The 13,554-nt window shown below is 32.2% G+C and overlaps 1 protein-coding gene across 7 annotated transcripts in view; it reads left to right on the top strand.

Moving 5' to 3' along the window:
* Positions 1–13,554, top strand: part of LOC143247390 (xylosyl- and glucuronyltransferase LARGE1-like) — a 61,944-nt gene that overhangs the window by 29,123 nt on the left and 19,267 nt on the right. For all 7 annotated transcript variants that reach the window (XR_013026539.1, XM_076495387.1, XM_076495388.1 and 4 more), the window contains exons 2-8: positions 1,553–1,728; positions 4,595–4,700; positions 7,421–7,752; positions 8,867–8,997; positions 9,271–9,354; positions 10,474–10,551; positions 11,350–11,481. Coding sequence is in view for 6 of the 7 variants with exons in the window: in XM_076495387.1 (XP_076351502.1) it covers positions 1,638–1,728; positions 4,595–4,700; positions 7,421–7,752; positions 8,867–8,997; positions 9,271–9,354; positions 10,474–10,551; positions 11,350–11,481 (954 nt within the window). In the remaining variant the exon portion in view is untranslated. The remainder of the gene's footprint in view (positions 1–1,552; positions 1,729–4,594; positions 4,701–7,420; positions 7,753–8,866; positions 8,998–9,270; positions 9,355–10,473; positions 10,552–11,349; positions 11,482–13,554) is intronic.

The following is a 13,554-nucleotide window of genomic DNA, read 5'->3' as shown; positions in this document are numbered from 1 at the left end:
ACACTACTTCGCCTCTCGTGAAAGAATTTCTACAAACGTCCCCGATCAGAGATGGTTTATCGTAGGTGGCTAATAGTTTAATCGAAGCTCTGATCTTTGTATGAAATGTCGCAAAATTTATAAAGCATGTGAAAGTATATATGTTTTAGGTTTGATTTAAATTGTTATTAATGTAGGAATGTAACTTAATTATTTAAGATAGACACAATTCTCTATATTTTTTGTTTCAGAATTCCGAAACGTTTATCTGCATCTGTTTTTGTTAGTAATTAACATTGCTGTTCATCCTAAGTATTATGATCCTTCTTATTGTATACTAGCTGGAGTGTGCGCCCCCTGGACGGAAGTTGTGTAAATTCATGATTAATGAAAGGCTATCTTATAACATGAAAAGTTGTTTCCCTTACGTAATTGTAAAAAAGGACCATAGAAACAGCAAAACAAAATTTTGTTTTTGTTTTTGAATTTTGCACAAAGCTACTCGAGGGCTATCTGTGCTAGCCGTCCCTAATTTAGTAGTGTAGACTAGAGGAAAGGCAGCTAGTCATCACCACTCACCACCAACTCTTGGGCTACTTTTACCAACGAATAGTGGGATTGACCGTAACATTATAACGCCCACACGGCTGAAAGGGCGAGCATGTTTGGCGCGACAGGGATGCGAACCCGCGACCCTCAGATTACGAGTCGCACGCCTTAACGCGCTTGGCCGTGCCGGGCCTAACAAAATGGGAAACCTCAAGTTTGCACGTATCTTCGCGTTGATCCAACAAATCTTCAGGCCAAATTTATTAAGATCTATCAACAGGGAGGCGAAGTACTGGTTAAAAACATCCATTAAAAAAAAAACGCTCCAAAATACAAAACTGAAAATTCACATGTGTCTCACCATGGATTCAATGAACCTTCAACCAAATTTGGTGAAGTTTCATTTTCAGGGGGCGAAGTAATTACATGGATATACTCGTACGACAGGCAGCACTGTTATATTTGTATGTGAGATTGTATAACGGTGTTATATCTGAGAAATACAATTAGAAAGTAAATTTACATATATTTTCTACGGAAAAAATACTTTAACTAACAATGTCATTATCGTCCTTTGTCTCTAACCAGCGTAACTAGTGTTAAGGGTATCTGGTATTAGGGTAACAGCACAGTGTTACAAAGCTGACTTAAATGATCCACACCATTTCAGTGAATTGCATTCGTACACATATTAGCATGTATGTAATTGTTAGTTGATAGATATTTCAACAAATAATTGTAGGAAAGAAGCGCAATACGTACTAGTTGATATTTTTTATTAGGAGGGGGATGTTTTTACAGCCTGAAATATTTTCAAAGATAGACCCATCAAAACAAGTTTCGAACTATGAATTATAAACATAAAACCACCTATGTACTTAGGGTATAAACATCAGTTAGTGGCCGTGGTAAATTGTTAAAAGGGGAAAATGCTGTTTGTTCCTATTTAAATATAAAGCGGCTCTGAGCTGTATAAGTTAATTTTCTGTTTTATTTTTTAATTTTTCGTGTTTCTTGTCTGTAGAACTGCAACTTGTATATGATTGAGCCAAAGCAGAGATAACTTCTCCTTCATAGCCACTTCCGCCGTTGCTGTGTGGAATCGCAGGATGCGTCGACGACGGCTTAATGTTGTAGCTTTGTTTATCCTATGTTGTGTTCCCGCATTGTTGTTTGTGTACCTAGCGTCATCTGACCGAGGTAAGTTTTTAGATCCTGCAGTGTACTAAAATCTAAAATAAAAAAAAAAAAAAATCGAAACTTTTTATGTAACTTCAAATTAGAAAAAAATATATAGTTTCAAAGTTTGATAAAAAGTCTAATTCTAATAATAAATGTTTTGTTGGTTTGGAACTTCGCGCAAAACTACACAAGGGCTAACTGCACTAGCCGTTTCAAATTTAGTAAAGACTAGAGAGAAGGCAGCTAGTCATCAACCGCCACTCGCCGCCAACTCTTGGGCTACTCTTTTACCAACGCATAATAGGATTGACCGTTAAATTATAATGCCGCCACGGCGGAAAGGGCAAGTATATTTGGTGTAATGGGGATTGGAACCCACGATTCTATGATTAGGAGTTGAGCCCCCTTACTACCTGGCCATGCCGGGTGTAATAGTAAATATAACAAAAATTATTTAAACATTTGTTTGATCAGTTATACTTTGGCTTGTGGACCCATAGTTACTCATTTCACATTTCATTTATGCATTTGTAATTTTTATGAAAAACTGACTTGAGAATTTTGAGCTTGACTTCTTTTTATATATATATAAATTTTTATATTTTTGAACCTGAGGTTACAAACTGTACTTTTGTGTTGGTCAGCATCTCATAAGCCTTTTAGGATTTCTTTAACAAATTTACCACATTATTTTAAAACACGTTTGCCCTATTGTAGACCGAGTTTACAAACTTAAGAGTTATAAGATACAAATATGCTATACTGAGTTACTTGCTCAGAAATATATCGACAGTAGTGGGGGCCCTACCCCCCTTTCTTTTTAATCTGTCCCAGTGAAAGTACATCAAAATTCGAAAAATTATTTTCAAGAAAAATAGGATAATGCCTAAAATTCACTACTAAACTTGAAAACTTGTAAGGCCCTAAGGCAAACCTTGGACCCCAGCCATAATGAGAGCACCTCTCTCACATGTTCCCTTGCTTGCCTCAGTCAAATAAAAGTTACCTCACTTTCTTTAATTTGCCTCCTACACCTCTGTTGAAGTATTACAAAATAAGGTTTCAGTGCGGTACTGTAAACCAAACCAAAACCCATTTTGAAACAAAAATAATTGGGCCTGGCATGGCCAGGTGGTTAGAGTACTTGACTTGCAATCTAGGGTTGCAGGAGTGAATTCCTATCCCACCAAAGATGCTTGCCTTTTCAGCCAAGGGGCATTATAATGTGATGATCAATCCCACTATTTTTTGGTAAAAGATTAGTTCAATAGTTGGTGGTGGGTGGTGATGACTAGCCACCTTTCGTCAAGTCTTGCACTGCTAAATTATGGTCAGTTAGTACAGGTAGTCCTCTTTTGGCTTTGTGCAAAATTCAAAAAAGAAACATCAATCAGCATAATTACAAATATTATTATTCACCCAGCCTTTCTTAACGGGATGGCATTATCTTTAGGGAGGCTAGTGACATCCCTTCCCAATCACCGTTCCTGAATTTACCTAAGTATATTGTTGTACATCAAAACCACATGTGACTGTAAAAACTTCAAAACTGACAACAGATTGTTAACAACAACTAATGCTGTTGTTTGATAAATCATAACGATTGCAATAATTCATAAACTTTCAAAAATCTTTGATTTATGTTGAAATCTCATGACTGATATCTCAAAACAGGGTTTGAATGTTGTGTTTTATACAAACATCATGACACTGGATGATGTGCATGTTAATTTGAAATACTATAAACATCCAACTAATGTTCCTCTAGTTATACAGCATTAGAACTGTTAATGGTACAGAGCTTGTCGTGAAAGCTTTCCTAAGGAATTTTTTATATTTGCAGCTGTAATGGTAAGTTAAGCATCCAGAGAAATATAAACAAAATACTTCAAGGTGAACTTTGCACCCTATTGGGCAAAAATAATGGCTCTGCCATTTCTTAAGGAAATTCCACCTTCTGTATAGACTTGATGGCAAAAAGTTATGGCTCCATCAAATCAAAGCAACCAGCCACACATCAAGAAGATTGGTATGACCATTAATTCCTGCTATAATACTTGGACACTTCCTATTGACCTGTGTCATTGTTTGCTGAAACAAACCTTTGGAATTAATCATCTGCACAAAATTGATGACTGCATGTAAATGGGTGTGACCTTAGTGTATTGCACAAATACCTAGTTCAGCACAATTTATACAGCAGCATAATGAGGTAAGAACTTCTCCTTGCCATGTGTTTTTTAACAAATCTGAAGTTGTATATCACTTACACTTGAAGGGTTTTGTTATTGAATTAGTGATAAATTTTTATGAATGAAAATTTGAATATCTAAATGTTGTACTTTAGGGTTAATGTTGTTGTTGTCATTTGCTCCCTAAACACAACTGCACTTGTTTATAACCAGGGTTATCATTTAGAAAACCAAAAATATTGAAACAAAGAGGCTTGAATAGTGGAATTCTTTGTAATTGATGTTCATAGTGTAAATAAATCAAATTGTGAATGTGTATGAACTTTCACCCCACTTTCATATTTAAAGTCCATCTGTAGCCTCTGAAAAGGAAAAAAAAAGAGCTAATTATAGATGAAACTTGTTTGTCTTTTTTTACATTTTTTTTATTCTTGAATGCTGAAAAGTTCAATGATATTTAGTTCCTATGGAGAATGATTTTTAAAAGCTTGTGATTCGAATATGACATATTTCAGTGAAGGTTAAATTAATATTTATTTTTATTTATGCATTTGACATTCTTCATTGTGTGTAATATTTCCACATTCTGGTATCCAAACTGTAGGAAAATTCCATTGTTGAAGTCCTTACTAAATACAGATGAAAATTATAACAGTTTTCTTCCATTTAACTTTGGAGTTATTCATTTACAGATGTCACCACTGACAATCTGTTGGGGTTTACACGGCGAGAGGCCAAACTGGCAGAGAGAGTGAGAGAAGTTGAGGCGCAGAACCATTTGTTACGAAGGCAGCTCAGGCATGTTTTCAAAGATAGTTTTTCATTCCACATTTACAATTCAAAATAATGTTCTTACTCTTTTTAAATAGTGTTGTTTTAATTTTACTAAGCTTACACAACTGCAGAGAAACTTGGTAAAATGGGTTTAAATGTTATATACCAATTTTAGTATCTTCTGGCTATGCTAACTTCAAATGTAATGTTCATTTTTATTACTTCTTGGGTCTAGATTTTCTTTTGCTTTCAGATATTCATACTTTGTTTACTTTTGATATATAAACAATAGTAGTTCTTAGTTATCTATTTCAAGAAAAAGGCTTAAATTGTTTTATCATGTAGTTAATAATTATATTTTAGCCATTAGAGAATATATATAAAATTAAGAGAGAGCCAAGTTTTTCCACGTTTATAAACCTAGTAAAAATATTGGGTACAAAAATATTTGAAACAGCTAAAATTTTATTTGTATAATTTTTTTTTATAAAAATTTTTTATCTTTTTTCTTGGATTCTTTTCATGGGACAAAGAATGTATTTTTGTTTAAAAAATGGAGATTTAATAATTTTATTAATTTTGTGTAAACAATTCCAAATTCATCATAGTATTTCTATTAAAAAAAAGAAAGAGAAAAGAGAGAGAACTATTTAAGTGTTTTTATTTGTTAGCATAATCTGTATTCATGTTAAGTAAATATTATGCTAAGCTGGTTAATTTCACATATTTGCTGCAGGAGTATATTTTAATGTATGCAGCATCCAAACAGTGTTTGAGTAGATGGCATGCTGCCCCAAGAGATAAATACTACAAAGATGGTATAATTTGATAACTGTCTGTCAGGAAAAAAAAAATTGTATGAACCTAATATGAGTAAATTTAGGATTTTTTTTAAAAGTATTTATTTTGACTGTTGTGACTTTCCATATGTGTCTGTCGTATCATGAAATCAATTCGGAAAACTAATGTTTATAAAACTTATAATGGTATGTCTATATAAGTTTATCATGCACTTTTTATGAAAAAGGGGCAAAAAAAGGTAACAGTTGTCTTCTGTTACCAGCTGCATGTTCATTAAGTGAAAACGAAGTCTGTTTTGTGATATTTTAAAGTCATTGATTTCTCATACAGCAATAAAATAGGTAACTCAGTTCATGGGAAGGAAATAAAAATAATGGACACAAATGTACAAAAATACAATTTATATTATTTGCAAACAAACACATAGTGTGTGTACTTACATAGGGCCAATGGGCAGTTGATTTTACTGGATTGAAACTTTGTCTCTAAACTGCCCTTTGTGAGATTATGTATTCTAGACTTAGCTCTCTCAAGAACCATTTCAGAATGACTAAAGTTCTCCATATTTAGCTAAACGAATAACATCAGACTTATTCAAATTTGTTCATATTACCCATGTAACTTGTTCACATTCTAATGTAAAGAAGGCTGAAACCTTAAGGCATTGCCTGACGTACCATTTTATTGAAGGTACTACTGTCTATGTTTTTGCAGAGGATGCAGCTTTACAAAGGAATAATAAATAACAAAAATAACACTATGCAACAAAAGTTTTACTTTTTCTTGTTCCTGGGCAGAAAGTGTTATTTCCCAATTGCTTATGCCTGAAGTAAATGGAAAAAGACCAATTTTTCTCTTCAAACTTTGCTTTGGTGACCTGGGAGTGTATAACAAAAACATGATGAGACTCTATTTGGGGGTTGATATGTGAAAGTGATTTACATTACAATTGCAAGTCTGGATAAACTACTCACTTCTAAACATTTTTGTATAACTTTAGTATAAATACATGTAAATCGTGATTCATATGTTGCTTTATTCAGACCTTATGTAAATGAAAATGTGCAAATTTGTCCGTTTTTACATAAAAAATAGGTTAATTTCTAAATTTCATTATCCAGGTCACAAAAGCAAAGTTTGAAGGGAATGATGGCCATTTTCTGTACTTTTAGAACATAAGCAATTAAGAAATAACACATACTATTCAGGAACAAAATTTGTGTTACATAGTATAATTAGTAGGAAAACAACTTAATGACTTTATTAACCAAGTGTTGTATGAAGAGTGCATTGATTTAGGAAAATTCCACATTACAAGAAAATGGCATTGTTTGTCTGCATACCACAATGTTGCTGTGAAGATATTGCATCCATGTGAATGAAAATGGACACATGACTACATTTTTAATTGCTTTTATAACTTGAATTTGCTAGGGCTACAGTGTAATAACATTGACATAAAATCTGTGTAATAAAGATTGTTAGAGCAAAATTAAAAGTTTTTTTATCATTATTATTCCATAGAACTGCTTTCAGAAGTGCAAAATATACTTTCAATATTTTGCTGACATAAGATAGTAATGAGAAGCTCAGTCAGCATCGTCCCTTGCTTGAATTTTTTTTAGTTTTACATTGTAGGTACTACAAGGAATTGCTCTGAGTGTTGCATTAGAGGCTTTAAAAGTAAAGTGTTCTATACTGAAGTGATGTGATTGTTACGTACATACACTGTGATACTATATTAAAATCAAATGCCCTAATTCACAAAATTTTGATATTTGAGGTGATTTTGTTATAATTTAAGAAGATTGAATGTGCTGTTAATAAAATTAGAAATGTAACTTTATTTATTTATTTATATAATTAAGAGGTAATGAATGCGTTAAGAATTATCTTCACTGAATTATGTTTTATTTGAAATAATTTATTCCTTTACTGTATAGTATTTCTCAAAATCATCTCATGAGTATTATGGTTAAAGCCCAGCAAAATGGAAGCAGCATCCACACAGGCAAAGAATCTCTGGAGAGTACTGCAACACAGGAAAGTGAACAAAAGTCATTTGTGTGTGTTAACCCTGAACCTGAAGTGCCAAAATGTGAAGTGATACAAATATCCATTGTTTGTGCTGGCTACAATTCTAGTAGATCTGTTGTGACACTTATAAAGAGTATTCTTTTCTATCGCAAAAATCCTCTACACATTCACTTTATCTCTGACTCAGCAGCCCAGCTCGTACTACAGACGCTGTTTTTTACGTGGAAAGTTCCTGGAGGTATTGCATTTTGCTTGTAATGTTCATTTACCTAGTTCAGCAATCTGTACTTCAATTAGTGTTTATTATTCTAATGTTTGTGGTACCTTTTATGTGCCGTATGTAGCTGTGTAGGTAATTCTTCATTCATCCAAGTGTAAGTCAAAAGTGAATAAATTGGAACGTTTGTATTGGTAATTATGCACATGCATTTAACTGTTATGATTATATTGAGTTATAATAGTACTACAAAATTATTTTCTAAATATTTTGAGGGTTTTAAAATTATGATAATGAACAATCTAGCATTTCAGACAACATTGATCATATGAAATAATTTGATTTGAAATTAATTTCAAAAAATAATTCAATTCTTTTGGAATTTTTCTAAGAGTACTATGGATTTTATACGTGTGTGTGTGTGTGCCTACTTTTTCTGAGGAATATTGAAAATTTAAATCTCTGTATTTTTCTAATTATATGTGTTGTTAAGAGTACTCCTTTATAGAATTGTATTTGCCTTTCTTGAACTTATTGTTACACTTACACATAGTGCCTTAGATTATTTCTTTCTCCTGGAAAGGACCTTTGCATGTAGTATACATACATTCAAACATAAAAGTTCAGATTATAAAGTTCTTTGGATTTCATCACATAACAAATGTTTTACATCATGAAGCAGAGTAAAAGGAATTAAGTTATTCGTTTAAAGTGTCAGTAATCAAAGTGTCATTCCTCTGCTAGTTGGATTGAACCTATAAGTAAAGAAAGTTTCATACAGACTGATCTGAGTTAAACTACCACAAACTTTCACTCTTAAGAGTAAGGCTTAACCTTGAACCTTATCTCAAGATCATGTGAAATATTCACTAGCTGGTCACCAATTTTTCTGAAACAATGTCGTTTTTTTCTTTTCATACATCAAGCAAGTGTTCTGTTAGTTAAGTTAAAGGGTTATCTTGTTAGCTACTTCTAATTAGGCACATCTTAACAACACAGACTACCATATTAGTAAAAGTATCAGTTGTGGAGTGAGAAGGATTATTTTCAGTAACTGTTTTAGTGTTGTTGTTTTTTATGAGGTTTAGAACATATTCTTACATGTCTTGAAATTTCTGTTTTTAATTGTTACCAGTGGACGTTAGTTTTTACTTAGCTGACAATGTACGAGGAGAAGTTGCATGGGTTCCCAACAAACATTATTCGGGTGTCTATGGCTTGATGAAGCTGATTTTAACAAAAGCTTTACCCGACATATTAGAGAAGGTAAACCTACACTAATGTAACAGTTTGTTTTTTATTACTCAGTGCATTTATATGTAATTTGAAAATGAACTTTGATAGAGTAAAAGAAATATTTTCAAAGTTATATTTTTAACTATGCTTCTCAAATAATTTTAATTTTTCAGTAATGTTTCTATTGTAACACTACAAGTAAGCAGTTTAATAGAGCAGGTGTTATTTTTATTTTTTAAATTATTGCTTCAATCCTTTGTGGAAACATGGGCATTTTATTGAATCTTACTTCTTTTCTTACAGATAATTGTTTTGGACACAGATGTAACATTTGCCACAGATATTGCAGAGCTTTGGAGAATTTTCCATAAATTTTCTTCAAAACAGGTATAGTGAAATTTTAATATTTGTAAAATTCATTTCATGACAGTTGTTTTTTTTCTTTTGGTATACTTTATGGCAAAAACAAGAGTGTCTTATACAAAACTATTTATGGAATTTGCTTCTTTGAGTAAGCATAAGCAAAAGAAAGAAAAAAAATGTATGATGGATCATTTCAATTAAATCCAATAATCTGTAAGTGTATGGATTTACAACACTTAAATAAGGGGTTCAATTCCCTTCTGCAGACTCAACAGATAGCCTGATGTGGCTTTGCTATAAGAAAACACATGCACCTGGCCTACAAGAGATATGGGTAAAATGGTTATGTGCATGGAATAGCCTAGGCCCAACTTTACCTGATGGTTTAGGGGATGGCTCTCCAACCCCCATTTAATGTTGGGGTTGGTAATACCTATATGTGTGTAGCTCTGAAAGAACTTCTTGTGAGAAAATACCATACAATCCAGAAAATGGTACATCTGTGCACAGTTAGTTTTTCTGGCCATTAATATTTCATATTTTCAGCATTTTAGGAGAACAATATCTTAGTTATTCCTCATACCGATGATGGAAAATTTTCTTTATTGTAAGTTGTTTTGTTTTCTGCTTAGCTCATTAAGCAAAATTTTTATTTTTCATTATAAATATGAATGTACTGTAGGCAAAGCAATGGCTCTGAAAAATCTTCTTCCTGGTGTTTTACAATCTAAAGTTATAAAACAGATGCAGTCCTATGCAGGAAACCCACAAAACTTGATAAAGAATGTATCCCTTTGTTTGCACACAATATTTTATTTGTTCATATATTAATTTCAAATCCTGTTTACTTCTTTAATAAAGTAATAAAGTAGCAAGCAAATAAAACAAAATTGATACTATAATATTAGTGAAAACCGTTATGAAAATAAAAAACCAACACTAAAATCTAACTAAAAAAAGAGGTACTTAAGTTTTAAAACAAGTGAAACTAAAATGTTAAAAATGGAGTATTTCATTAACTTTATGTTGCAGCAGCAGATAAAAACAGTTTTGTCACTAATACAAGTTCATTGAGCATATACTGACATATGCATGAATATTTGATGTTGCTAATTATTTTCTTGTGTTTTTACCTTCCCTAAGGCAATTGGTTTAGTAGAAAATCAGAGTGATTGGTATTTAGGAAAACTGTGGAAAAATCATCGGCCATGGCCAGCTCTTGTAAGTCTCTGCTAATGGTTTTCAGCTGCTTTTCAACATAGGAACATTTTAAAGTTAAAATGCTGGTTTTAAAGAACTTGTCGAAATTTGAAAGCTTTTCCTCTTTTTTTTTTTTTAAATGAGTGCTAATGAATTATATATGTGAAATCTACATCTTTTTGTAACCATGGTTAAAGTTTACAAGTTTTATGTAACATAATAAAGTATGTTTTTGATTACTATAACGTAATAGTTTCATTATTCATATCAGACATCTTATCATTGTTATATCATGAGATTGAGTGTAATTGATGTATAGTCTCAGAAATCTTGATGTAATATTAATGTGCTGAGTAACTGAAAGAGTAAAAACTACCCTTGTTTAAAATGAATAAAAAAATTGCAAATTCTAGAATAGTGTCTAAATTTCAAACTATTATTTTTTTTGCTCAAAAACCTACCACTTAAAAAGAAGCCATATTTCTTTACATTGTGTTAATTCATTGTGATATGTATTTACATGAAAGTTCCTGGCTCCTTTTAATTTTTGTACAAACAGTTTGAGCAAAAAAATATAACGTCCCAGAAATTTCTATTTCTTACATTTGATTTAGTACATGCAGAATTTATAATTAAGCAAACATATAGTGTAAACATATTTGCAAAATACCCAAAAGAATTTTTAGATGTTGTACTCACCATTATAACGTTTTGTAAAATTTAGAAAATGAACTTTCAAATGTCAACTAAAAGATGCTTTGGTGTTTTCCCATTCTGTTTTACAGATGTATCATTATAACATTTTCTCTTTGTGGACAGGGACGTGGCTTCAACACTGGAGTCATTCTTCTCCATCTGGACAGGCTGCGAGAGGTTTCTTGGATGCAGATGTGGAAGTTGATAGCAGAGAAGGAATTACTGAGTATGTTATCCACTTCGCTGGCTGATCAAGTGAGAATTTACTGTTCTGTCCTTCAGTTTAACCTATACTGTTTTGTAACTTCATTAGGATTCATACCACATTGTAGATAAATTTTCTATGAAATAGTAAAATAATAGCATTACTAGTTTTCCTTAACTTTATTTTATCTATGCTACATGTGTGTGGATCAGGCTAATCCTTATGTATTTTTTTACTTTGTGTTTCAGTTTGATTTTTAGCTTATCTTTTAGACTTTTTTCCATTTCCGTTAAGTGGTATGGAGAGATAAGGTTATTAGTTTTGTAGTAACTATGTTCTTTTTGTAACATGTTTTTTCTGTAAGTTTTAATTGTATTTGTTATATTTCAGTTTTCTTTTCATTTGATTTGTTGATCTTGACTGAAGACCATGGCTTGACATGGCAAGATGGTTAAGGCACTCGACTCCTAATCCGAGGGTCATGGGTTTGAATTCCCATCACACCAAACATGCTTGTCCTTTCAGCTATGGAGGTTTTATAATGTGACAGTCAATCCCACTATTCGTTGGTAAAAGAGTAGCCCAAGAGTTGATGGTGGGTGGTGATGACTAGCTGCCTTTCCTCTAGTCTTATACTGCTAAATTAGGGATGGCTAACACAGATAGCCCTCATATAGCTTTGTGCAAAATTCAAAACGAACTGAAGACCATATTGGTGAAAGTGATAGTGCCAAGTTTAAAGAGATTTAATCATCTATAAATTTTTAAAACTTATAATTAGCTAACTGTACAGTAGTTGAAGAAAGGGTTCACTGGAAAAAGAATCATACATGCAGAATTACTTTTGATGGATCGTTTGGCACAAAATATAATTACTGGTCGCTTTCCTGACTTTGATATTAAGTCAAATAATTGTGATTTTATTCATGCCTCATATTGAGTTGCCTCACTGCCTTCATAATTACTATGCCACAATTAAACATTAAACAAACTGTGGCAGTGTGGATAACAAATGAAATATCTCAATGAGTAAAGTCTAATTATTTCTATAATTCATTTCGTACCTTTACTGCAATCAGAGTATATGGCAGCTCATGATTTCTTGCATCTGGTGTTCTCAAAAAATAATAATGTGTGTATAAGTAAAAGTGTGTGGTGAGATCTCATTATCCAGATTAAAAAAATGGTGCATTTCTCTTACAGTGTTGTTCCTTATTATATTTCTTTATCTTTCAGTTTCAGATGAGATGGTGCATTTCTCTTACAGTGTTGTTCCTTATTATATTTCTTTATCTTTCAGTTTCAGATGAGATGGTGCATTTCTCTTACAGTGTTGTTCCTTATTATATTTCTTTATCTTTCAGTTTCAGATGAGATGGTGCATTTCTCTTACAGTGTTGTTCCTTATTATATTTCTTTATCTTTCAGTTTCAGATGAGATGGTGCATTTCTCTTACAGTGTTGTTCCTTATTATATTTCTTTATCTTTCAGTTTCAGATGAGATGGTGCATTTCTCTTACAGTGTTGTTCCTTATTACATTTCTTTATCTTTCAGTTTCAGATGAGATGGTGCATTTCTCTTACAGTGTTGTTCCTTATTATATTTCTTTATCTTTCAGTTTCAGATGAGATGGTGCATTTCTCTTACAGTGTTGTTCCTTATTATATTTCTTTATCTTTCAGTTTCAGATGAGATGGTGCATTTCTCTTACAGTGTTGTTCCTTATTATATTTCTTTATCTTTCAGTTTCAGATGAGATGGTGCATTTCTCTTACAGTGTTGTTCCTTATTATATTTCTTTATCTTTCAGTTTCAGATGAGATGGTGCATTTCTCTTACAGTGTTGTTCCTTATTATATTTCTTTATCTTTCAGTTTCAGATGAGATGGTGCATTTCTCTTACAGTGTTGTTCCTTATTATATTTCTTTATCTTTCAGTTTCAGATGAGATGGTGCATTTCTCTTACAGTGTTGTTCCTTATTATATTTCTTTATCTTTCAGTTTCAGATGAGATGGTGCATTTCTCTTACAGTGTTGTTCCTTATTATATTTCTTTATCTTTCAGTTTCAGATGAGATGGTGCATTTCTCTTACAGTGTTGTTCCTTATTATATTTCTTT

This window comes from Tachypleus tridentatus, chromosome 3 (genome assembly GCF_004210375.1).
Source record: "Tachypleus tridentatus isolate NWPU-2018 chromosome 3, ASM421037v1, whole genome shotgun sequence".
Lineage (NCBI taxonomy): Eukaryota > Metazoa > Arthropoda > Merostomata > Xiphosura > Limulidae > Tachypleus > Tachypleus tridentatus.
Note: the sequence above shows the minus strand (reverse complement) of the source record. Positions and strands in the feature narration are given on the sequence as shown.